The sequence below is a fragment of the Xyrauchen texanus genome, chromosome 38 (assembly GCF_025860055.1).
Source record: "Xyrauchen texanus isolate HMW12.3.18 chromosome 38, RBS_HiC_50CHRs, whole genome shotgun sequence".
Classification (NCBI taxonomy): domain Eukaryota; kingdom Metazoa; phylum Chordata; class Actinopteri; order Cypriniformes; family Catostomidae; genus Xyrauchen; species Xyrauchen texanus.
Genome location: NC_068313.1, coordinates 31,116,972 through 31,143,408, shown reverse-complemented (window position 1 = coordinate 31,143,408; position 26,437 = coordinate 31,116,972). Strand labels below are relative to the sequence as shown.

The following is a 26,437-nucleotide window of genomic DNA, read 5'->3' as shown; positions in this document are numbered from 1 at the left end:
CAGTTACCACTCAAGGAAATAATTCTCTGGCTGAATTTGAATCAGTTGTGGACAGTGGTTCCACATGTTTGAAATGAGTTTTCCTAACTTAAAATTACTATGTAATCTGAACTCAAATACGTTGTGAAAAGGAAATCAAATTGAATTGGGTAAACCAAATAAATGTACTCAAATTTCTCAATCTAAGTAACTCAAATGAATCTTTTATTTCTTTATATACTAGCAAGTGACAGTGAATGTTAGCATACTAAATACATGCTGGTTGAAAGCACTACAGAGTGCAACTTGGTAACTGTGCTGTGGTAGCACAGAAATTGCTAAATAAATAAAGAGAACAATTCGATGAATGCTTGAGATATTGCAAATGTACATATCGCAAGAGCTTTGGAAAACAATGCTTTCAGTACTTTAAAAAGTAACGTTTATGGTGACGCAGATAGCAGAGAATAGACTGGCCGTGTGAATGTTACTTGGTGTGTGTGTGTGCGTACACACCAGTGTGTCTTCCACCACTTTTTAACCTTTATTGTTGAGATATGCACATTGCCCGCAGTACCAAACACAGTGTGAGGTGTGATTTCCTATTCACAAGAAGAGTGTTCTCCACTAGAGATGATGTTTTAATAACACTGGATTACTGCAATTTGTGACATGAGATCACAGTTGTTCTTCAGTTGATGAATCGGCCTACTGCTAATTTTTTTAATATAAAAATTTCAATTTGAAGTGTTTATTGTAATATATATTGCAAATGATTGTAAGAGTACACATTGTGTTTCCTCTGTGATTTTCAGGCTTGTTTATAAATACAAGTCACGTTGTGTTTTGTTTTTTCTGGTTATTTTTAGGATTTTGGTCGCACAATAAGCTGCATCTGGGATTTCATTCAATTTGGACTCTTGTAGCCGCTGTGTCAAGGCACATTTTATATATATATTGATTTTTATAAACTAATCAGCTGATTTATCTGTTTTTGTTTTCTTCAGCTTTATACCTTGCTTCTGAAACCATCTAAACCAACAATTTTGTATTTTGTCAAAAACAACCATTTGGCTCCTACATTTTAGTATGGTAAATATTTAGTACATTTTTAGCATGGAGCCCTATATGTTTATGATCTCTGGGATAGACAGTGACCCCCCCCCCCCAAAAAAAACTTTGGGGGGTGGAGAACCTGATGTTCCGAACGCTCCTTTGACATCATTATCGTATTGCATTATCCAACAACTTAACGCATATCACATTTTTCCTCAGTATCGTGCAGCCGTAGCAAAAAGCATCATGCATTACATGTTCCTGCCATCATCTTAATTGCAAGATCCAATCTTCACCATGATGGTAACCCCCAAATCACCAATCACGTTTATTGTGCACTTTAAATTCCAATCACATTTTATTGTCCAAATAAGGGAATTTTAAGCGAATATATAGGCTAAATGCCATCAACGATGCATTTGTGAGTCATTCATTTGATCTCCGAACATCACTAAGCTGCACCGCGGACGTCATCCAGCAGCACCTGTCCAGAAAAGCGCGTGAACCACTCCTCTCACATGCTTTGATGCTTGCGATGTTAGCTAACTCACACCAAACTCCTGCTAAAATATAAACAATCAAATAATATTTCAACATTATTTTGCATGTCAATACATTTTTTAAAACCTTAAAAAGAAATCATACTGTATATCCCTATTTTATTATTTTATTTATATCTTTGAAATGAATGAAGCCCTAAAAGAGAAAAATAATCATCACAGCCCTAAAACAGACAATTTATCATCATAATCGCAAGTATTTGTTTGACAATTTATCATCAGCCAAACTTCATATATGCTAGCCCTACGCATGCATGCTGGGAACTAGAAATCCCCACCCAGTTTCAGTTAACCAAACAAAACATATTCATGTTGTCTCAACACAAATGGATTAAGGTAAACTTCCATTGAAACAACACAGTTGAATTAAGTTTAGTTGGTTAAATACATTTTTTGAGTAAAAACAAGGAAAGATTAAGTAATTCTGACGATAGCAAAGGTACTTTTTTGTTGTTTTTTGTTTTTGAGTGAACCATGACAACCAACTACCAAAAAAATGTTGACTTGAATTAGGCCCTAGATTGATGTAGCCACGTCTGCCATGAGTAAGATCTCCACTGCATTTGGAGGAGACACTGAGTACAGAAGGTGGTCTATTTCCTGTTTCACACACCTAGATTTACAGGTATCTTCTGCTCCTCAGGCTTGTTGTAACTTGATTGGCAGAGACCTCAAGTATTCCCACAACATTCCCGTTTTCATTTTGACTGGCAGATGAACTTATTTCAGTAACAGTAGGTTTAGACAAATAACTCATTTAATAATTGCATGGAAACATTAATTTGCAAACATTTTATAAGGTTTAAGTATAAAACACTGTGCCATGCTGTCAAACGTACTATAGAAATGAGGAATTCGTTAGATTCCAGGCTAATATCGGCTAAAAGTAAAACAATTATTTTTATTTTTATTATTATGCTGTTCTGTTCTTTAAGATGAAGTTCCATCTTTTCACAGATTTTTTCTATTGAAAGACTTACTGTTCTTCTTTTTGGCCAATAGCCAATGCCGTTTAACAATTTGTATTTTGTAGGGATGTCCCGATCCGATACCTAGATCGGTATCGGCTTCGATACTGACGTTTTTAGACGGATCGGGTATCGGCCTGACGAGCCCGACCCAAATCCGATACTCTGTGTTAGTCATGTTCGTTACTGTCAAGCTTAAAAAATGACATAAAAGCACTGTTAAAACACCATTAAAGCGGTTCATATGACTCGTGCATTTTATTCAAAGCCACTTGAAGACACGCGATAGCTCTGTGAATTGCAATAGGCTGTGTTTAATAAGTAAACATATAAATGCACGCGCAGCTTCAGCCCGTTAGTGAATGGTGCTTCGGTTTACACACACACACGCGCGGCTATTTATAGCCTTCACACGTGCACAATATTTGAGCGCTACAAACGAACATCTCAGATGTAGATGCTCAGCAGTTCGGTTCACTTATAATATGGACTTAGAACGGCACTGGAGGTGCATTTAACCAGAATTTAAATAAGAAGCTAATTCAACTGTGAATAAAAAGGGTGAGGGTTTAAAAGTTAAAGCTGTCATGGAGAGACTCACAGCAGAGATATGAACTCTGCAGGGTTTATTGAGCAGAGGACTGAAACAGTGATGTAAACATTGTGAGTAAATCCAGTTATGCAGTGTGGCAAACAGCAGGTAAGTAATATCCAGACAGTGTATAGACACGATGAAAGAGATAACTTACAACAATTTTATGATACTTGCAGGCAATAATGAAGACACATGTTTGACATAGTATTTCTGAGACTCCAGAACTTTCTACTATCGATGAGAACAGGCACAGAGTGTGAAATTGAAAGTGAGAGAGTGAGAGTGTGTGCGTGTGCGCGCGCGGGTGAGAAAGCGGGGTATTTATGCAGTCATTGATTAGCCACTAATGATATGCAGGTGCGTGTAATCAGAACTCAGGGAGTGCCAGTATCCAGTAGGCTATGCTAGTTAATAATAAAGTGTTTCTTAATAAGCTATACATTTATATTGAAATAATGTGAAGTTAAAGGTTTGTGTTTCTTTACATATTAAAGTGTACACCCAATTATTTCCACACAATAATGTAAAGATATTATAAACTGATTATGCAAAAAAACAACACTGGTATCGGATCGGGATTGGTATCAGCCAATACTGATATTTCTGTTATCGGAATCGGATCGGAAGTGGAAAAAGTGGTATCGGGACATCCCTAGTATTTTGTGTCATGGAGTTTGGACTGATGATGCTGAATGTACCGGTGTTGTTATGTACTGTATATTCAGCTGTTCGTATCCTATGCAGACTTGTGGTTGTCTGTTATTCTAAACAATAAAGAGGAAAGCAATACAAATATGTTTTGGAATGGATGCCATTTCTTCTATTGTGTTAATCTGTCCTTGGGAAGGTAAAAGCATACACAAGCAATAATCACTGGTTTAATGCATGTAGGTGTTCTGCATGAATGGCCATTTGTATTATATGGGCTAGAGATGTGCACAAGCAATCTATTAATAGAGTACATGTTCAGCTTTAAGTATTCAACTAGTAAAAACACTACTTAAAAATTGCAATTTAACTTTCCTGTGTGCCTTTGCCTGCCTTGAGCAATATTAGAACTGCTTCTCTCACCTAAATCTTGCCATTATAATCTTGCATGATGTTGTTAAAGGATTACTTGACCAAAAATGTTCTGTCATTATATAAAGTAGTGGTAGACCAATATGGGTTTTTTAATGGCCGATGCCGAGAGATATCACATTATATTTATTTTGTTGAGTACTCAATTACAAAATTAAATGAAATGGACCATCCCTAATTTATGTCTATTGTGTTAATATTTTGGTGTTGATCACATTTAAAAATGTGTTTCACAGATAATACCAGGAAGTGTGTTGTAAGGAGCATGCAGTCTCTGGGTTTAAACTTAGTTTCAATTTAGTTATATGAGCAAGCTTGCATTCGACCCATAGTGGAAAAAAAAATCATTTTTTATGGACAAGCCAAAAACATACCAGGAACTTTTATTTTGCAATGACGGAGACTTGGCTTCATTACAAAGCTCTATATTTAAGTATTTACCAAATGCCTTTTATAACCTACCTATTCACCAGATGAAGGGCTTTGTTAATGGTAAATATATTTCAAGGTTTTATATAGATGAGTAGAGATATGTAGATGGAGACACTATCTAAACTCAGCAAAAAAAGAAACGTCCTCTCAATTTCAACTGCTTTTATTTTCAGCAAACGTAACATGTGTAAATATTTTTATGAACATAAAAAGATTCAACAACTAAGACATAAACTGAACAAGTTTCACAGACATGTGACTAACAGAAATGGAATAATGTGTCCCTGAACAAGGGGGGTAACAGTCAGTATCTGGCGTGGCCACCAGCTGCATTAAGTACTGCAGTGCATCTCCTCCTCATGGACTGCACCAGATTTGCCAGTTCTTGCTGTAAGATGTTACTCCACTCTTCCACCAAGGCACTTGCAAGTTCCCAGACATTACTGGGGGGGAATGGCCGTAGCCCTCACACTCCGATCCAACAGGTCCCGGCCTTGCTCGGTGGGATTGAGATCCGGGCTCTTCGCTGGCCATGGCAGAACACTGACATTCCTGTCTTGCAGTAAATCATGCACAGAATGAGCAGTATGGCTGGTGGCATTGTCATGCTGGAGGGTCATGTCAGGATGAGCCTGCAGGAAGGCTACCACGTGAAAGAGGAGGATGTATTCCCTGTAACTCACATCGTTGAGATTGCCTGCAATGACAACAAGCTCAGTCTGATGATGCTGTGACACACCGCCCCGGACCATGACGGATCCCACTCCAGAGTACAGGCCTCAGTGTAACGCTCATTCCTTCGACGATAAACACGAGTCAGACTATCAACCCTGCTGAGACAAAACCACGACTCATCAGTTTTAGCACTGATGGAGGGATTGTGTGTTCCTGGTGTAATGAGCAGGGACCCTAGGCATCTTTCTTTGGGAGTTTTTCAGAGTCAGTAGAAAGGTCTCTTTAGTGTCCTAAGTTTTTATAACTGTGACCTTAATAGCCTACCGTCTGTAAGCTGTTAGTGTCTTAATGACCTTTCCACAGGTGCATGATCATTAACTGTTTACGGTTCATTGATCAAGCATGGCAATCGTTGTTTAAACCCTTTACAATAAAGATCTGTAAAGTAATTTGGATTATTACAAAATTATCTTTAAAATGCAGTGTTTCTTTTTAGCTGAGTGTGGCAGCGGGGGCGTGGTCAAGCGCCCGTCCGTGAGAGGAAAGCGGTAAGGGCGCTTACACCTGAGCTAAATTATGCCTAACACCTGTCTCTAATTCCAGTGAGCACGAGGAGAGCGGTATAAAAGCAGACACCGAGCCTCCAGTCGAGGAGAGATGACAAGCCAACTCAGTGCGCTTGATCACTATTGTGTAGTGTAAAAAGAGAATTAAAAGCTTACCTGTTGCTGAACACCTGTTCCCTGTCCTCCTTCTTGTGGGAAGCGTTACACTGAGTTTATGTGCTGACTGGACACCTTTCCATATTGTAGCATTTGTCTTTGCATTTTTCTTGCTTAAATAAAGAACACTTGATTATCTTAACAAAATAACAAAATTAGCTATGGATGAATATTTTCAATGATGAAAGATTTAGATGCAGCAAGTCCCTACGTGATTATTTTTATTTACCTCTAAAGGCCGCTGTTATACTGTACAACCAAATGGCTATGAATTAATAAAAAAATCTATGTATATCGGCATAGATTTTTTTCAGATAACCGATAGTTCCTAAAAGCAACTATTGGCACTGATTAAAGGGTAAAACCGATAAATCGGTCTTCCGCTAACAAGAATGGCCTTGATTAATGTTTTACACTCATCCTTGATGCTAGATTTAACCACTTCTTGCACACTTTATCTTATCAATCAATTTGATGCTATTTCCTTGTCTACATTTGTGACTGTGTCATCGTGTCCTTGTTTTACTCTGCACTGATTTATCTTCTGTCTGCTGCTGGTTGCAGTTGTGTTAACCTGAAGAGGTTAATGTCCAAATGATGTTGCATGGTGTATCTGGCTCTTTGTTCCAGGTGACCTAGTTGGAAAAACGTTTTGTTTGGGGTTTATTGAATGGTGACATAGGTGCAATGAAATGCTAAGGCAAGACCAAACATGTATCTGAACATATTGTCACAGGCAAACTTTTCTTGTGCCTCTTCTTTCATAATCCTTTTATTTTCACCAAGCCTAAAGCGATTTGACTTTAGATTTTTCAGATAGATCTGAAGCAGTTTTCTTTTGTGACGTCTTAAATGTTCAAAGAAAACTTCTAGTTCCATGTTTTTCAAACAGGGAGGCACACCTCCCAAGGGGGTGCCAGAGTATGTCAGAATTGAAGATTGAAGTAAGAAGTAAAATCAAAAGATACATAAATACAATAAAAATATATTGTGACGATAAATGACCATATGTCCAGCTTAAAAGACCATAGCTCTATGGCGTCATATTATTGTTCATGTCGAGAGCACAACATGCATATCATGTGAGATCGCATACATGTACTGGTTGCGCCAGCGCAGATCTCTCCGCTCGCACACGGAAAACCCTCGATCAAAACCAAACGCCTGCTCTCAATTAAACTATACTGCTCTATGGCATTCTCAAATCTATTTTGAAGCCACACAGCTCTGCCTCTGTTCATTCATATTTTTCACGTTCTGCAAACGTGTTTATATCAAGGGAGAAACGATACTTTAAGTTTGATTAATATCTCACCATTTGGCCGGTAATTTTTTTTAGGAAATGCAGCATGGTTAAATTCGTATGTAAGAATGATTATGCTATTATGATTCTCGATGAAGATTTAAGTGACGTGAGCACATAAAAATGGTCAATTAAACATCTGTTGCGATTGACATCTTCTGTCACCTCAGTGGAAAACAGCTTCTGTCAACTCAGTGGAAAACATGTGAAGACATGTCAACCGGGTTGACATGTCTTCACATGTTTGAGACAAACTGCAGTTTCACATAGAGATGGGCTCATGTGCTGCGAGTTTATCACATTTGTTTATTTATTTATGAATGTTTTAATAACCATCAGCCTTTAGCTTGTACTTTGTGAAAATCGTGAACCATGATTTTCTACTTGCTATTGGAGGCAGCTTGAATTTGGTGGGAGAGAACATTCTCATTCTAGAAATCATTTGATTGGATAAAAATGTAAATATGCCTGTCAGTGCTAGATAAGTCATCAATATTTTTTTCAGTTTTTTCAGAAAGAGAAAGACTGTACATTTTATAGCTGCTAAAAGTTAATTTGATCAACTTTTAGGAGTACACTAGCATATACAGGACAGCCTCAAAGCTAGCAGACATGGACTAAACGTCATAAAACCTTTTGTGAATGATTAGCGTTTCCTGTTTTTCTTCATTTCTTGTTTTTAATTATTAACCAACATTTATGAACTTTATGAACATTTTACACCATGACATCACCATTCATGGATTATTGTCACATAGTCTTGCGCAACATTTGTTGCAATCTTTAGAGTAGTGAGATTAATTCATTCTGACAGTTTTACAAAAGGTTGTTTGTGAGTGTGTAGGCTCACAGAAGTTGTCTAAAAGCATTAGTAAATGATTTGTTTGGTTTTATAAGCTGTCTCCTATATGTTTCTCAAAAACCCTAAAGTAGTAAATTTACCTGCTGCATGGTGCACAAACACATAAACACTGAAAGATTTTCTCAACTATCCTTTCAAAAGAGCTGCCTTTTAATTGCCTCCACTTATCTTGAACTATCTCCGCATGCCCCAGGGGAATTTATTGTTTATGGTTTAATTGCTGCCGTGTATTTTAGAGGTTTTTCAGTGTTTTGGGCTGTCTTCTCCAGATGACTGGTCAGCCAGTGATTGCTGGCCTCTGGTCTTACTCCATGTCAGAAATAGTAGACAGCTGAACTCTAGCAGGAATGTGGTTTTACACTCTTTAACTGTATACGTGCTTCCAACTGAAATGTGTCTCCAGTTTCATTTAGAAACATAGGATGTCAACACGGGAAAGAAAACTACTGGTCAAATGTTTCCATATCATGACCAATCTCATGCATTTGCTCCAGCACAACTTTGCCAGTTTGGCATGTAAGAGGATAGCAACATAAGTTCATTAAAAGCATGTCTTGACTGCAATTTCAGGTGTCAGTTTGCTTCACATTTATATATCTGTTCTGTTGGCAGAAGGCTTTATACCTACACAGAGCCAGAAAAATTATAATTTCTGTAAATGACAACAATCGAAGTAGAAAGTCAAGCACTAACGCAAGACCTCAAGTTTCTATGGAAACGTTAGAATTCAAATATTAGAGCATTCCAGAAATTTTAAAATTTTAAGATTAAAGTCAAACAAAAATGTTGAGTCAACTACCCCTGCCGCATCCAGCACCATTAGAGGGTTATGGAGAATTTTATTATCTTAACCATAGTGGCAACTCTATGTTTCTATGAGTGATCCTTATCTAATCTGATCTTATATGGGATGGCAATAACACTGTTAAAAAAGTGTGTTTCTTATGTTTTGGCCCTTCTTAGCCTGTTGAACAGGTTTAGTTATGCAGAAAAAGTCTGAACATGTAACATGTAACAGGTCACATGTCTCACCATTCAAGAATGCTTTGAGGAGGTTCGTTGGGTGGGAAAGGAGGAAACGGGAAACGTAGGATTTCAACTCAAGGTAGGACTAAACAAATTAAAAAATGGCTTTTCAGCACAACACTCATTAGATCAAATCATAACTCAGTTAATTCGCTTTCTATCTGTTAGCTCTCTCTCCTGGTCTCTGGCGTGGTCGCTCTTTATTGTTCTCATCGATGCTTACTGCAATTAGAAACAGGTGTTTGTCATTATCGGGCCCAGGTATATGCATCCTTAACGCTTTCTCTCCGGACAAACGCTCGACCATGCCCCCGCCAACACAAATGCCACTCCTTCAAAAGCGTGGTGTGCCCTTAAGGATGTGAACACCTTGCTGTGGGAAATCCTCATTGCAGGATACTACTGACTACAGCACTTGAGTCTGGCATATTTTGGTCATTCAGGTAGTTTGCCAGTTTTTGCCAATTGCAGGTATTCAAAAGTGGTTTTCTGTATAACTTGGGTTGATATTAAAAAACATTTCAAGAGGTACAAAAGGTTCCTAAGGTCTTGGTAGATCAAGGAAAAGTCATTGTCATTTGACTACTTAGAGTGCCCAATTTTAAGAGCGCTAGTGCTAAGCGCAGCACTATGCCAGCCATAAGTGCAAAGTCAGTGGGCATGGCCATGAAGTTTTGGTATTTTCGTGCAATCATGCACAAGTGGGTTTGGCGAAATCATTAGCAAGGCACGCAAATTGGCTTGGTTAAGTGCAGTTTAATTCTGAGGTTCTTCTCCGGTTATTACACAATCTGCGTCCTATTATTTACATTTACATTTATGCATTTGGCAGACGCTTTTATCCAAAGCGACTTACAGTGCACTTATTACAGGGACAATCCCCCTGGAACAACCTGGAGTTAAGTGCCTTGCTCAAGGACAATGGTGGTGGCCATGGGGTTAGAACCAGCGACCATCTGATTAACAGGTGATTAACAGCCCTGTGCTTTAGCCACTACGCCACCACCACTCCATTCCCTCAAGCACCGGTATTATAAGTCCATTCCCTCAAGCACCGGTGATGCAAACAAACACAGCACTTTCATAAGAAGTTGGTTGTGTAAATGGACTGTATGTAATGAATTAGAAGAAACTTTTGTGCAATAAGTGCAATTTTGTGCATAAAATAGACATTGTTATCAAACATTGACGTGTTTCTCAGGAAATTAGCAAATTACACTTTGCGCTACTTTAGTACCATATAATACACTCACAGTTTGCACACATACACCCACAGACAGCACAAACACTCCCACCTACGCCCACTTGTGCTTTGCACTGGCACGAAAATTGCACTTAGAATTAGTGTTCTCATGAAAATAGAGCCCTGAATGTTAATTTCACCAGGTAACTTCCATGATATGTACGATGAGCCAGGTCAAAATCATGAGACCAGGTAGGTTATTTTGCTTAGACATACGGTAGCTGCACGATTCTGGATAAATTGAGAATCAACATTTTTTTTGCTTAGAATAAAGATCATGATTCTCTCACTATTCTGAGGAAATAAATGCTTGTTTCAGTGATTTACAAATCCTGGATATAAGGGTACTTAACAAAGTAACATGTCATTTATTAGAGGTTCTGACAAAATGTTCTCTGCTTCAATCTGTACAAAAATGCAACAAAATTGTAATCAAAAATATACATTTAAAATGACTATAGAAAGTGCATAAAAATAAGGTGCTTTAAGTGATTCAGCAACAGTAGCAATAAAACATTAAAAAAGTAATTTAATGCAAAATTAAACTACTTAAATATTAGATATATTAATGCTGATTTGATGCAGTAAAAATGCCTGAATGCCTATAACAGACAGCATGCAGCTTATATACATTTGGACATCGCACAGATCTAAAATTTTGAAGAATTTGTCCTATCTGCTTATTCATTAATGGCTGTGTTTGCTTTAAAATCTCATCAAGATAGCATCGATTCAAACCTGTCTGTTTACACTCTCGTAATTCTTTAACAGCTGTGTTAACATTAATATCACCTAAATAGGGGTATTTTGATTAAAAGGCTCATGCAGGAGTGCGGCATTCATCACGAGACACAAGCACACCGGCAAACACGCGCACGTGAGCATTTGAATGCAGCTGGCTGTGATCAAACAGCACACGGATAGCGAATTTAGTCAGGTCTTGATAATGTCTGTATTTTTTATATTTTTTTTGCATTGGTGGCTATTCAAATATTGAACTGAGCAGAGATTCCATCACACTCCGAGCTAATCATGGCTGCACCCTTTAGTTTTTAAACCACTCTTCTGGACAAACGTCTTTGGTTTATTCAGCGTCTCGTGCAGGAGCGCTGTGTTTTGTAGATGTCATATCAATTTTAAAAGATCAACATTTAAAAACGTGTCTTGAAATGAATTTCAAACTTAAATTTGACTGCCTTACAAAGGTATGCCATGGGAATGTTAATATACATTGCAGAGTCGTTGTCATTTAAACCTCATTCACGCTGGGCTGTGATCCCAGGATATTGCCGGGGTCAATGCCGGGGAGCCCTCTGTGTGAACGCAATCCAGAGCCGGAATGCCAGAAAATGTGTTCCCGTGTCGTAGTGATGATGTACTTGTCTTAGAAATTAGATCGCATGTGTCTCTGAATCAAGATCGCAAACTTTTAATGATTAATCATGCAGCTCTAACATACAGTGGTTTCTTTTGTTTGTTCCATTTTAAAACTTGATGCTTACCGCAAAGTTTAATTACGTTAGTATCACTCCATTCTCTAAGCAATCCTCACTTCACAAAATAAACGCAGACCAGCATTATGCATATTACACCTGTGTAAGAGCATCTCATTAAATTTGTCTACCCTAGCTGATAAAAGAGAGAAAGATGCACTTCGGTTTAGCTTGTGGCCCTGCTTAAGAGTGATGCATCTTCAAGATGGCATTTTCCAGAGGGTTATGGGTAAAATCATGCCATGTAATGGTGTTATTAGGCTGTGATTAGGATGACTGATAACAGAAACCCACAGCAGAAAGTTACCCCCGGTTTCCCAATGATTCTCTTAATCTTATGCCATGATGGCCATTAACAAATTCCAATTTAGGCATCATGACTTCCAGCTGGGCTATGGTACGAATGGCTTTAATTGCGATAAGTTATCACACACGCTGTTATAATCAAGCCAGGATCTTAAGGGGGGTAGCACATCTGACAAATTGATTTAATACCAATGTGATTCTCACTTCCTATAATGATCTGTTCCTCTTCTCCCATGATGCAGACACTCTGATTTCTAACCACTTTTTAACTGTACCACTTTTCTTACCATTTGTGCATTCGCTTTCAGTTAAAAAGTGTGCAGTATACTTGGATCATTTTGCAGTCCCAAGTTTAACTCCACTGTGTTACATCTGTGGTAGGGAATAGGTGATTTATAGACAAGTAGAGCTTATAGCAGAGTCAGCAGAGTATAGAGATTAGAGAGGAGGCTGGCCTTTTATCGCCAGGATGTAGATGTCTTCTGTTGGTATTTGGTAGCATTGCATATGCAATCAATCCCAATTAGAGGATATCAGTTTTACAGTTTAATCAGTGCCAATAGTCGCTCATTTTTAACTATTGTTTATCAGCAACAATCTATGTCAATAGTTGCCAATAGTTTAATATAGTGAATGTAGGCTATAATAGTTTCATTTGGTAAATATTTAAATATAGAGGATTGTAGCGGAGCCAAGTCTCAGTCATTTCAGTACAAGTATACAAGTGTATTCCTGGCTTGTTCATTCATGGTTAAAAGTCCAGCGTTATGCACCAAATCTTAATTTTTCAGTTTTTTGGGGGGATTTTGGTTGCACAATGAACTGCTAGGATTTTCTAGAAAAATTTAGATTTCTGGATTCTATAATAAGTTCTATAAATTAATTGTAAAAAATATTGGCCGATTAATTGGTTATTGGCCCTTTCTACCACCTCAGTTATCGGTATAGGCAAAATCCACTATCGGTCGACCTCTAATCCAAATACAGAATGTCACAACAGTACATTAACCATACCTTCCAACATCATGCCATGAACTGAACCCATTTCCAAATACAGAGCTTTTAAATAAAGCAATTCAATAAAGCAGTCATTTGACACATTCAAAACAACCTACAATAGACCTTTTTCATAGACTGTGATAATGCGTTTCCGCCTCATATAGCAGCTTAAATAAAAACATTAAAAAAATTATATTATAAATGTTTTATATATAGTGAGTGTAAATTTATAACATTATGCTTATTTTTATATTACCCTGGAATTACTTTTTAAAAACGAATTACCACAGCTGCGAGGGGGTTTCTAATGACTATCTTAATCCACCGCTCTCTATTTTTTCCTCTTCTGGAAAGTCATTCAAATGTAATAGTTGATTTATTCTTTTGGTCTTGGAGCAAATGGGTAAGTGAAAGTAATATTTGCTGTGATCTCGCATTTACTCCCATTCACCACTGTCAAAGTTTACCCTGCAAACATTTATTTCCACATTCCAAAACCCTGAGTGTGAAATGTGTCTATTTAGCCCCTCTGTCTTAGGTTAAAGTCATATAGATTTATATACCCTAGTTACTTTCTTAATACTTGCATACTTTCAAAGTGGGTGATGGTTCCTGAGGAGAGTAGTTCTCCACAATCAACTCTAAACTCTGGTGGAATGACCACTTTTCACGATTCAATCAATTCCCAATTCTCACCCCTGTTTGGGATTGAACCTGCAGCCTTTAAGTAAGCAGCCCACATACACTCATTTAGGAACAAATGGCTAGAACAGATTTACCTCCTACCTTCGAAGGCAGGCAAGGATCTCTTTCTACATGGTTTTGCAAGATATTTATCCAAGCCATTGAATACTTATTTTTTAATGATCTCGCAAATTTAAAGATAAGCATGCAAAACAATTTGACACTGAACCATTGGTGGCTGACATGGTTAGGTCATGCACTGTCTGGGCTTTTTTGTGTGTAAGGTGACCAAAATAGGCCTAACCAGTTATGATACTGCAATCTAAGAACCAGTCTTGGTTTGTATCGTTGCAGAGAGCATAAGTGCATGAGTGCATTCACATACACGTTATTAATTTGAATTCCAAATGGCCTGTTTTTGAGAGCAATAACCTAAAGCCTAATAGCCGATATATATTGTCACAAACGTGATTAGCACACCTCAAGCTTATTTTTGGCTACATTCTAAGTTAAAAAAAGAGTGCAAAAGCATATGAAACGGATGCTACAGAACTGCATTTTATAAAAGTACTTACATGAATTCTTCTGTTAAAACTCATGTATAATTTGAGCTGTAAATTTGTTTAAATTGTCATTTTTTTTACAGTCGTTTTAGGGTTTGTTGACATTACATTGTCACGGGAACAAGTGATTTTATCACACCAAAAAAAAGTATGTTTCAATGTTCATAAATTGGCCCCATTCAAAATATTTGTGGTAATCAATATTATGTTACAAATGCTGTCAATTGAGTTTAACTTGTAATGAACCCGGAGTATTCCTTTAACACTGTGACTGTGGTGCTAACAAAATATTTCTCTGTTTGTTAGTGCATCCCAAACAGCCCAAAACATCAACATTGGCTTAACCAAGAGTTTGGGCCATATAATAATTTTGTGTGAGGTACAGACCAGGAACCGTAAGGACAGCTAGGTTGTTTTTTTTTGCTGAAAATCATCCCCTCTCTGCCGTAGCTCTCTAATTTAATGTGCCGTTTCAAGGTTCGCAGGAGTAGGTTTAATGATGTGATGCCAGATACAGTGCCATTGGTTCATGCATGTCTTGTGATCAATTGTAAAATCATATGTTTGAAAACTATGGCAGAGGGGCAGATTTCCAGTGAATAATTCTTTAAATTTAGGTCTGTTTGTCACACAAAACTATTACATGGCTTTAGAATACTTGAAATTTACCACACAAGTATTGTATGTATTTACACTTTTATGGTCACTGCATTTATTAAGAGCTTGACAGCCTTAAAGTGAATTTTGTTTTGAATTATTTTATAAATAAGTACATGGAAAGTACTGGAAATAGTTTCATTTTAAATGATTATCAGAGGAAATAGATATATTGAGGAACAGACTGAACAGAAGAATGTTTTTTGTTCTTTTTCTGTTTTTAGGGAGGTAACAGGCCTGAGCAGGTCAACTTAATGACAGATCAACAGAAGATCATGAACCGAAGATCATCAAAACGGAAGATCAGCATCATCGCTGGGGTCATCATCGCCATGCTTGTAGTGGCCGCAGTTGTCGGATTTCTCTTGTGGCTGTTTCTTGGTACAAAGCTTCACCAATCATCTCTAGCAAACTTGCTCTTCACATTCCGTGGTTTTCATAATGTATGTCTAAGACCATTGGATAATTCTGTAATTTTATGCATTTGGTGACCTAGAAATAATGCAGAATCTGAATTATTTCTTCTTTATTTTACATTATAACTTCTCTTTTTTGTAGATTTTTCAAAATCCTCAAACTTTATTTTATTTTGAGGTTTACATAATAATTTATTTTCAAACACAAGGTGTATTTGCCACTCTAATGCAGCTTCTATGCAGAGTGAACTATTTTATAACTGTATATTGGCTAATCATAATATAACTTTAACATAATGCCGTAAGAGGGGCCTGCGGGTGTTTCCGGAGCACCATTGCTTCCAGAGCTTGTTGAGTTCATAATAGCTTGTTAATAAAATAGTTTCTCTATTTCAGAAAGGTCCAAAGAGTTGGAAAATGAGTCCATGTTAAAGCAGCACAACCCATCCACTCTGGTTTACACTGGACACATTAGGCTTCTGAAACCTGAATATAGCCCAGTATACGAGGACCCCGATGGCCCAGAATTCCAACGAGTGGCAAAGGACTTGGAAGGAATTGTGAGTGTTTATTTTCTCTAAAATGTTCTCTTAATTCTGTGTCATGAACTTTCTGGTAACCATAGGTTCCTTGATTCTTATCAGAGTGTCATTACATTTTTCTGTTCTTGTCAATTGATTTAAAGTGTTTGTTTTGTTGTTGTTGTTTAGTTTTTTATCAAATCTGTACGAAAGATAGCAGTGGTTTGTGACCCAAAAATAGGTTGCAGGTCTGTTCTGTCGCAGTCATTGGTGAAAAAAACAATGCTAATTGCAAATAGTCAAATGCAACTAACCAAATAATCTTGCTTAGTTTAGAAGATATAAAAATCAGTTGGGTTATTAACTATAATATGGGAGGCATCAGGCATTGATGATGTCAAACGCTATGTTATTTTCCCACATATTCATCTGTCATTTTTGAGTTGTCAATTTTCTTATTCCACCTACTCTATGTCATGTTAATAATTTGTCAAATTCAGCCTATGTCATGTTAATAATTTAGTGTTTCGTTGGGTCTATGCAGTTCATGGTAATATTTATACATTCATTGTTTTATTTTAAAGGGATAGTTCACCCAAAAATGAAAATTCTCTCAGAATGCACTCACCCTCATGCCATCCCAGAAGTGTATGACTTTCTTTCTACAGCAGAAAACAAACGAAGATTTTTAGAAAAATATCTCAGCTCTGTAGGTCCTCACAATGCAAGTGAATGGTGATCAGACCTTTGTAGCTCCAAAAAATACATAAAGGAAACATATACGTAATAAGACTTGTGTTTAAATCCATATCTTCTAAACCTATATAATAGGTGTGTGTGAGAAATAGTTTAAAATGTAACTTTAAGATGTGAATGTGAAACTAAACAGGCTCCACATATGGCTTTCTGATGTAAAAGTGAAAGTGAAGATTTAGAGTAAAAAAGGACTTAAATGTGTATCTGTTTCTCACCCACACCAATGATATTGCTTCTGGAGATATGGATTTAATGACTGGAGTCTTATGGATTACTTTTCTGTTTATTTTATGTGATTGTTTTTTAGTCTGATCACCATTCACTTCACATATATGGACCCACAGAGCTGGAATGTTCTTCAAAATAATCTTTATTTGTGTTCTAAGAAGAAATAAAGTCATACACACCTGGGATGGCATGAGGGTGAGTAAATTATGAGAGAATTTTCATTTTTGGGTGAACTATCCCTTTAAGGACGTTTTTGCTTACTTTTGTAAAATAAACAATTTTGCTGCTGTGATGGGTAGCCAATTTAAATTCTTAGTCTTGAAGCAAAAGCGGTTGAGACACATTGAAATAAAGTGCACAAATCTGGCAATTATCAAGCCACTTAGGTGATAATACATGTCATGCCACATGCTAAACTAAGCCTTGGAAGATGAAAGGAAACACAATGATTGAAAAACAAAAACACCTAAATTTACTGTCAAACTACAAAAAATAAATTGAATTTAAAGTTAAATACAGTGTTACAGTTGTCTGAACTGTCTTTACCCAGCAAAAGTACCACAAAGCTGCATTTGAAGTGGCTTATGTACCACAAAAAGATTTTATACACAATCATGAGACACAGTATATCACATGTATATCACAGTATCACAATTTTGATTGTTGATACTTGTGCCAAACTGATAGGAAACATGACATGCACGTATAGTCATGACAACAGTAAAGTTTAATATTCTGACACAGCATTTCATAAATGCAGAGACGCCTCTGATGCAAGTTGTAAAAATGCTTTTAGACTCATGGCAGTTCTTGATGTCAGCCGTCATGTTGTAATATTAATTATCAAAGAATCACAACAAATTTACTGACTTTCCTTAGATTGGGCAACCAGTACTTTATTTTTTAATCCTCACTGTCTCTCTATGATGCACAGTTATTATTTTCTGTAGACTCTGTGATGATAGACAGGACTGCGAATACTGTGTTTCTAGCTGACCTATTATGGTTTGATGTAGTTTACAGCTGTCTGTAGCTGTCAGGCTTATCTCGGAGGGGTTGTTCTATCAAATCTGTGAATTTCTCCCCAATCAGGCTGAAAAGCACAAGAATTTTCCTAGTGCATTTCAGAGCCATTATATAAATCATCATTAGGTAGTTTGCTACAATATAAAGGGGTTTAGTTACATTAAAGGCTTATTTATGGCTGAGTGTCATGAGAAAAACCGGCTTATACTCACCGTCTGAAAAATAGTGCAAAATTTGTACCTTTGTGGGTAGGGTTGTGCCGATGGACGATATCATCGTCCATCGTGATGGCTGACCAACATCACGATGTAGAGCCACCATCGTGATGCCACGCCCCCTTTTGCGAGTCTTGCTAGTGTGACTCACTAATCCTAGTCTCTTCTATAGTTAACCTAAAAACTTTGCAGGGATTGCTCTGTAAATTAAATTGAGAATATAACTAATGCATATATGCTATTTTAAATACTGTAGTATATGCCAGAGACGTGACGTGTTAGTCTGTGAAAATACCGTGTCAGGCAGGCTACACAAATATTGATCTTGACATTGTTAGCTTCTTGTCTTTTTTTTACATGTCTTACACTGTACATTTAGATTAAAATATTTTATGTTGTAGGCTACAAGAAAATAGCCTTTATTAATTAATTATTAGTTGTTGTAGTGTCTCAGAAAATCTTGCTCATTGTCACATAGCTCTTGTATACACTGAAGCGGCAGTTTAAGATAAACCCAGACCAGCTGAACGTCAAATAACTTTTGTCTGGTTAATACTTTTAAAAGAAAAATTTCCTTGGCCATAAATCCATAATGTCAAATCAAATGAAAGAAACAAGGTGAATATGAATAACACACATTTATTAAAACATAGAAGAACAAAAAATAAAGAACAAGAAAACGGGAACAACACTCAGACCGAAACTCGGCATTAACATTTCACTTATAATTAGCAGCACAATTAACTTCAGCACAGGCTACAAAATAAATTATGTTATTGAAATATTGTAAAGCGGTCATATGAACTACACAAATGAACGTTTAAAAAATAATATGCAAAATCGAATAGCTCCGCAACGGATGGCGAAAAATGCGTAAAGAAATCTAATATCTTTCACCATAGACCATGTTTAAATTTCGCACATATGCACAGATATTTCCGTGCTAATCTTGCCATGAACGGAAACCTTTTGTCGTTCGTTTTCCACCAAGTCAGCGGGTCCTCTTCCCCATCAATGGCCATTTCCTGCAGGTAGGCTACATGGTCATTTCTGCCTCGACCTTTTGCTCATCAGTGAGTAAAATAACGAAATTATAGTTTTTAAGTGGAAAATAGTATTTATGTAAAGAGATATATTAAAATAAAAAGTGCACAACTCTTCTTAAGTGAAAGCTAAAAAAAAATGCTTCACGTGTCGTGCAACCTACTGATAAAGCGCCGACGAGTCATTAGTTGGGTTAGTAAAATAACAAAATGATAATTTTTCATATAATTTTTGAAAATTATATGAAATTATATAATCCCCCCACCCCCCGATATCATCGTCCATCGCGATGTTTTACTGTCAACATCGTCAACTGCCAATTTAGGGGACATCGCCCAACCCTATTTGGGGGTACAATGGCTTGTCACTGGGGCAGTACCCTCAACAGTACATTTGTGTACCTTTAAACGTGGGTACCTTTTAAGAGGCAAATATGTACCCTTGGTGACTAACTTGGACCTCAGTGATATGATACTATAATGTACCCTTGTAAAAGGTGCAAATTTGGCCTTTTAAGGATACTGCCCTAGTAACAAGCTCTTTGTACTTAATAAAGCATATTAAAACTGCCAACTTTATGTTTAATCACATTTATTTAATAACACGAAACATTCAATGATTTCAATGTTTTGTTCACAATGTCACATAATTAACACTTTAAACATCTCAGAATCACAATTTGTCATATGCCTTCAGACGACTTGAAATTAGACGCACTAGTCTCATGCTTTACCTACAAAATCTAAACAAGCAAATAAATAATGCATAAAATTAAACACAAACACAATATTTTTTATCATATGTTTTGAATAGAATTACAGTCAGAACAGGATGATATGTATTTTGTTTTTAAATATTAATTATTTAGCAAACTTCAATCAATCAGTATTATTCTGCTTTTTGTTTTCAGATGAACGAGACATTCACGAAAGATCCTTTCCTGTCAAAATACTATACCAAGTCTGTCATCACCGCTTTCAGGTATGGTGGCGCTTAATCTAGACATGTGTACATTTATATCCATGGATGGAAATGCTATATAGAAGTATAAGAATGATCATTAATGTCTTTAATGCTTACCGGTAGTGGTTTTAGTGATGAATGAATAGACTCCTTAAAGTAGTGAAAACTACAATCCCCATAATATAATCCAAATTATCAATTTTAAGCACAATTAGGCAAGCATTGTGATTGCCATTCCTCATACTTGTGGATTTGAGCAATCCCTTTACCCTATGTGTTGGCTTTTCTGCTACGCATATGAACGATACCTCAAATTCTTGGGCATGTTAAGGAGACTTTTTTAAACCACTTTTACGATCCTATAACAGGTGATAAAAATACCAGACACTTACATTGAAGGAGGGACCTAAGCCCTATCTGGTGACATATTGCATCTTGCAACCATGGGTGACTCTAGAGCTGGGCTACAGGGGCTTAAGCCACAAATGTTTTCCATAAAGACCAGAATGTTTTGATCATCTTTTTGCAGTGACGTCAGAATTACATAAGAATCAAGAATTGAGAATCAAGTTGATATGAAAACATATGACATTTAATTATTTTAACATAAAATGTTAATATTTACGCAATTAATCGCAATGCCCACGGACAATAATAAGGAAGATTCCTGAGAAATGCAAGCTTGTAGTACCACCTGTTTACTCCAGAGGGCAGTAAGCGAAATTTCAGCTGTATGAGCAATGCGCAGTTTATACAGTGAAGAAAACACTTCAGTAGGCAGAACAACACAAACATGCGTTATGTTCTTGCGTTCAAAACACTTGAAGGAGCGCAAATGCGAACTAAGGGATCACAAGATGTGTTAAAGATTGAGTATTAAACTATATTTAACTTGACACAGTGACCTAAACATTTTATGTTTATGATGCAACGCACCTGAGACACGACACAAGCATGTCTGATGCTGGTGGTGATGAGGTGGTGCAAAATTTGGAAATTAGCCATAAATATTTAATCAAAGAAATTTCCTTCAAACTTATTTATAAGTACTACCTCACTAATTATTTTCTTGTAGAGCGATTTAATTGTGATATCAATATATTCTGTACATTTTGTGGTCTGCAGGCGGAAACATTGTTTCATTTATTTTGGAGTTGTCCCTTCTTGACTTGTTTTTGGTCTGATTTCTGCAAGATTGTTAGAGATCATATTATTCACAGCTTTCAACTTTGTATTGAAAATGTTTTCCTTTTTTTAGCTATGACATGTCTCTTCATAAGGACTAATTCTGCATTTGTTGACAAAGTTTAGTATTCATAAACGTAAGTATGATGGTTATAAACCATTAGTTTTAATTTTTAATTCAGAGGTTCAGCAATACCTGAGAACAATTTCCAATTTTAGTAACAAGAAAGCTGTAAAGTGTATTGAAATATGTAAACAATTTGATATTTTTATTTAAAATCTTTATTTATTTATTTTCCTTTTTGTTGTTGTTTGTTTTAATATACCTCTTGGCTCTAGATGTAAAAGCATTAATAAAAAAAATTAAAAAATGTCTGACGCAGGTCACCTGCGGCAGGTGTACATTGATGGGTCCTTAAACAAGCCCTCATAATAAATCTCCAACTGATTGACAAATTCACTTGTGAAATGGATTACTGTGAACTGAATGCCAATGATTGACTAAATGATCAATAATATGGTAGTAAACAATACATTGCATTCTAAAGCCGCTTTTTGTATTGTCTTATTAATGATGAACACTTCTGCTACAAGAATGTAATGCATTTGAATATTTTTTATTATATATATATACTTTTAAAATATTTAAAGATAACTATCTATAATTATATGTTGACATAAATATGTATAATCATTATATATTGAATTATTGTAATATAAGGTGCTTTCTCAGCAAATATTTGCATATGCGATTAATAGGGATTAATTAATAGGGACATCATGTAATTAATTCGATTAAAAATTGTAATCGATTGACAGTCCTAATTTAAATAAAACAAAGAGTAATATATACAGATGTACTCAGAGGAATTTTCTTACTTTAAAGTCAAGAGCCAGGACATTTGCATTTAGCGAAACTCTTTATTAAGACACAATGTAATAAACATAGCACACTTTAGGTGATCTAGCTATTATCAATGAAAACTGTATACAGCCATAATGTGTGTTTTTTTAATAATCGTGTTTTAAAGTATAGATGTTAAAAGCATGCAATTTCTTATCTTCGAGCATATCTGAGATACGTTAGTTGGTGTGATTTTTTAAGTTTACTATATAAATGACACATCATAGATGTATTCAGGTTTATGTATATGGTCCCATATCCACAGAGGTCTGGGCTAAGCTTTGAATGTCCACTGACCATAGGCCCCTGGTTGCAACCACACCGAAAGCCCTAGCAACCGCACAGCAATGCACTATAAATCACTCAAAACATGTATGTTGTGCTTCATGGCAGTGATGGATTGTTGGCGTATCATTGGATCCAGTTTGATGTTTCTGTGGAGGACCAGGACCTTCTCCCAGAGCTGACAGAGGAGCGCGTGGTCGGGGCTCTGCGGAGGAGCATCCGCCAGGAAGGCAGACTCACCGGGAATGTCGCAGTCACTGCAACTGACATTACAGCATCATGTGAGATATCTGTTAATAATAAAGTTGTCTTCGACTGTCCTAAAAGAGTCTTTTCATGAGAAATGATATTTTTCTTGATCTTCTGAAATAAAAGCTCATTGTTCTATAAAAGCATACTGAAACATTGGGAACTGAAAACGTCCTCCTCAGTCCAAAAATAAAATTTTGCAACTATGCTGCATAAACGGCTTGTTCTAAAATCCTTGGATTGTTGACGCATGACCACTCACATTTACACATCAATGACACCTATTTGATGTTCCGAAACTTGGCCCAACAGGTCACGTTGAGACAATAAATCATTTATTGTGACAATAATTTAAAATGTAGTCGCCACTGGCGACAATCAGGTTGTGTACATTCATATGCGGTTACCTCAGATCATCTTGTGGGTTATTGAATACATATTTAGAGCACGCACCACCAGTGTGCTCACTGCACCGCACCCAACAACAAACACAGCATGTGACAGTAGTGAACAAATTACTCTTTTGAACCAGATCTTTTCATTAATAACCCAAAAAGAGTGTTTGAACTCAGGAGCTCAGGTTAGCAGTTTGAATCAGATTCATTTTCTCAGCGAATCAGCCATCAGTGAGCTCACAACTGGGAGCGCAGACATTTCAGAATAAGAGTCCCATGTGTATTTCGGGAGTCTTTATAATTAAAAGTCCTGTATTGTGTACCACCTTCGATGAATGGGTTATCAGCTGACTTTGTTTTCTTTGGCTTTCTATCTGCAGCAATTTAAATCGAGTTAATGTGTAAATTGGCTACTAAAAGCAGCCATTTGTTTCCTTAATGTTTCAGTTTATCCAATGGCTCCTAAGTAATTTTTTTAGTCTGAAGCCCTGTACAGGTCCTTCTCAAAAAATTAGCATATTGTGATAAAGGTCATTATTTTCCATAATGTAATGATAAAAATTAAACTTTCATATATTTTAGATTCATTTCACACCAACTGAAATATTTCAGGTCTTTTATTGTTTTAATACTGATGATTTTGGCATACAGCTCATGAAAACCCAAAATTCCTATCTCAAAAAATTAGCATATTTCATCCGACCAATAAAAGAAGTGTTTTTAATACCAAAAAAAGTCAACCTTCTAATAATTATGTTCAGTTATGCACTCAATACTTGGTCGGGAATCCTTTTGCAGAAATGACTGCTTCAATGCGGCGTGGCATGGAGGCAATCAGCCTGTGGCACTGCTGAGGTGTTATGGAGGCCCAGGATGCTTCGATAGCGGCCTTAAGCTCATCCAGAGTGTTGGGTCTTATGCCTCTCAACTTTCTCTTCACAATATCCCACAGATTCTCTATGGGGTTCAGGTCAGGAGAGTTGGCAGGCCAATTGAGCACAGTAATACCATGGTCAGTAAACCATTTACCAGTGGTTTTGGCACTGTGAGCAGGTGCCAGGTCGTGCTGAAAAATGAAATCTTCATCTCCATAAAGCTTTTCAGCAGATGGAAACATGAAGTGCTCCAAAATCTCCTGATAGCTAGCTGCATTGACCCTGCCCTTGATAAAACACAGTGGACCAACACCAGCAGCTGACATGGCACCCCAGACTATCACTGACTGTGGGTACTTGACACTGGACTTCAGGCATTTTGGCATTTCCTTCTCCCCAGTCTTCCTCCAGACTCTGGCACCTTGATTTCGAATGACATGCAAAATTTGCTTTCATCCGAAAAAGTACTTTGGACCACTGAGCAACAGTCCAGTGCTGCTTCTCTGTAGCCCAGGTCAGGCGCTTCTGCCGCTGTTTCTGGTTCAAAAGTGGCTTGACCTGGGGAATGCGGGATGTTTCTACTCCAGACTCAGTCCACTGCTTCCGCGAGGTCCCCCAAGGTCTGGAATCGGTCCTTCTCCACAATCTTCCTCAGGGTCCGGTCACCTCTTCTCGTTGTGCAGCGTTTTTGCCACACGTTTTCCTTCCCACAGACTTCCCACTGAGGTGCCTTGATACAGCACTCTGGGAACAGCCTATTTGTTCAGAAATTTCTTTCTGTGTCTTACCCTCTTGCTTGAGGGTGTCAATGATGGCCTTCTGGACAGCAGTCAGGTCGGCAGTCTTACCCATGATTGCGGTTTTGAGTAATGAAACAGGCTGGGAGTTTTTAAAAGCCTCAGGAATCTTTTGCAGGTGTTTAGAGTTAATTAGTTGATTCAGATGATTAGGTTAATAGCTCGTTTAGAGACACTTTTCATGATATGCTAATTTTTTGAGATAGGAATTTTGGGTTTTCATGAGATGTATGCCAAAATCATCAGTATTAAAACAATAAAAGACCTGAAATATTTCAGTTGGTGTGCAATGAATCTAAAATATATGAAAGTTTAATTTTTATCATTACATTATGGAAAATAATGAACTTTATCACAATATGCTAATTTTTTGAGAAGGACCTGTATATTGAACCCAACAGCAAACCTGCAACCTATGCATAAGTACAGCAAAACATTGTTTCTCTTGTGTCATGCAAAGAGGGTGTTCACATTGAAGACTTACACAACCATATTAGCATAAATGTACGGTAACTGTTTACTTTTAAAGGTCAGAGAGAAGGTGGAAAATGCTCATGGAAAAACTAAACTATGGCTTCACGATTCAACTAATACCTTGACTAACCTTATAAATGGATCACAACTCAATGCACTCAATGAAAGAGTATTTCTCTCTTTCTTAAAGGTATAATTCACTCACAAATTCTCTCATCATTTTCTCATCTTCATAACATCTCAGAAGTGTATGAATTTCTTTCTTCAGCAGAACACAAATTAAGATTTTAAGAAGAATATCTCAGCTTTGTAGGTTCATACAATGCAAGTGATTGGGTACCAACATATTGAAGCCCCAAAAGAACATAAAGGCAGCATAAAAGTAATCTATATGACTCCAGTGGTTAAATCCATGTCTTCAGAAGCGAAGTGATAGGTGTAGGTGAGAAACAGATCAAAATTGTAGTCCTTTATTTAATTCTAAATCTCCACTTTCACTTTTACATCCACATGTCTCACGAGGTGCTTGGTTAGTTTGATTTTCATATCTGAATGTTAAAATGTAGATTTAGAGTATAAAATGACTTGTTCTGTTTCTCACCCACATCTATTATATTGCTTCTGAAGATACACTGGAGTCATATGGATTACTTTTATGTTTCCTTTATGTAATTCTTGGAGCTACAAAGGTCTGATCACCATTAACTTGCATTGTATGGAACAACAGAGCTGAGATATTTTTTCTAAGAATCTTCTTTTGTTCTCTGCTGAAGAAAGAAAGTCATACACATCTGGGATGGCATGAGGGTGAGTTAATGATTAGAGAATTAAATTTTTTGGGGGGTGAAGTATCCCTTTAAAAGTACATGTTACTTGTCCTCTGGACTCCTTTTGCATTGCA

At 36.8% G+C, this 26,437-nt stretch overlaps 1 protein-coding gene across 1 annotated transcript in view; it reads left to right on the top strand.

Annotated features, from left to right (window-relative positions):
- The window catches only part of LOC127631808 (suppressor of tumorigenicity 14 protein-like), a 63,113-nt gene that overhangs the window by 1,340 nt on the left and 35,336 nt on the right, over positions 1-26,437 (top strand). Inside the window, exons 2-5 of the mRNA XM_052110165.1 lie at positions 15,428-15,584; positions 16,016-16,179; positions 20,320-20,390; positions 22,855-23,027. Coding sequence (XP_051966125.1) covers positions 15,428-15,584; positions 16,016-16,179; positions 20,320-20,390; positions 22,855-23,027 — 565 coding nt within the window. The remainder of the gene's footprint in view (positions 1-15,427; positions 15,585-16,015; positions 16,180-20,319; positions 20,391-22,854; positions 23,028-26,437) is intronic.